At 70.9% G+C, this 715-nt stretch overlaps 1 protein-coding gene across 1 annotated transcript in view; it reads left to right on the top strand.

Annotated features, from left to right (window-relative positions):
• Positions 1-312, top strand: part of MNEG_14656 (hypothetical protein) — a gene marked incomplete at both ends in the record, with an annotated part of 3,870 nt that extends 3,558 nt beyond the window's left edge. Inside the window, one exon of the mRNA XM_014036872.1 lies at positions 198-312. Coding sequence (XP_013892326.1) covers positions 198-312 — 115 coding nt within the window. The remainder of the gene's footprint in view (positions 1-197) is intronic.
• Positions 313-715: the final 403 nt, after the last annotated feature.

The raw sequence follows: 715 nt of genomic DNA, 5'->3' as shown, positions 1-715 counted from the left end.
GGGCGAGGCTGTGGTGCGTGCTGGGGGCTGCGGCTGGGGTTGCGCTGCGTGCTGGGGCCCGCAGAGGGGTTTTGCTTTTGTGCTGGGTACCAGCTCTGCTTCCAGCAGGGCTTGAAAGATGTGTGCCATGTGCTGCAGCAATCGCTGCGGTGTGCCCTGGGTGTCGCGGTATGGTCCGCGCCACCGGTTGCCGGCAGGACCATGGTCAGGAGAGCGGCGCACGCGCTGCGGCCTGGCCGCCGCGACGCGCGCGCCAGCGGTCGGCGCGCGCACGATCACAACCGCCGGCGTCCGCGACGCGGCCCCAGCTGACACCCACGCACACAAGCACGGCAGCCCCCCCGCGCGTCCGTCCTGCTCTCCGTCCCCGATCCCCCCAAAATATCTCAAAAATATCTCAAAAATATCTGAAATTATCATCACCCTCTAGGTACAAGTGGGACATCGTGAAGTCTGTCCTGAAGAGCGCCACCGGCCTGCAGGCCCGGAAGCTCGCAGAGCTCCACATCCCGGCCTTCGCCGGCCCGGACGACCCCATAGCAGCCGCCGCCCTGGCAGCCCTTCGGCCCTCTGGGGGCGGCCTGAGGGCCAACCTGCGTTCCCTGCTGCGCGCCGGCCGGCCCGCAAAGAGCGGCAAGGGCGCCCTCGCCGCCGCCGCTGCGCTGCGCGCCGCAGGCGGCGCGGGCGCGGCGCCGGCGCGGGCGCGGCGCGGGAG

Source organism: Monoraphidium neglectum, assembly GCF_000611645.1.
Source record: "Monoraphidium neglectum strain SAG 48.87 unplaced genomic scaffold scaffold04659, whole genome shotgun sequence".
Lineage (NCBI taxonomy): Eukaryota > Viridiplantae > Chlorophyta > Chlorophyceae > Sphaeropleales > Selenastraceae > Monoraphidium > Monoraphidium neglectum.
This window is presented reverse-complemented; position numbering and strand designations above follow the sequence as displayed.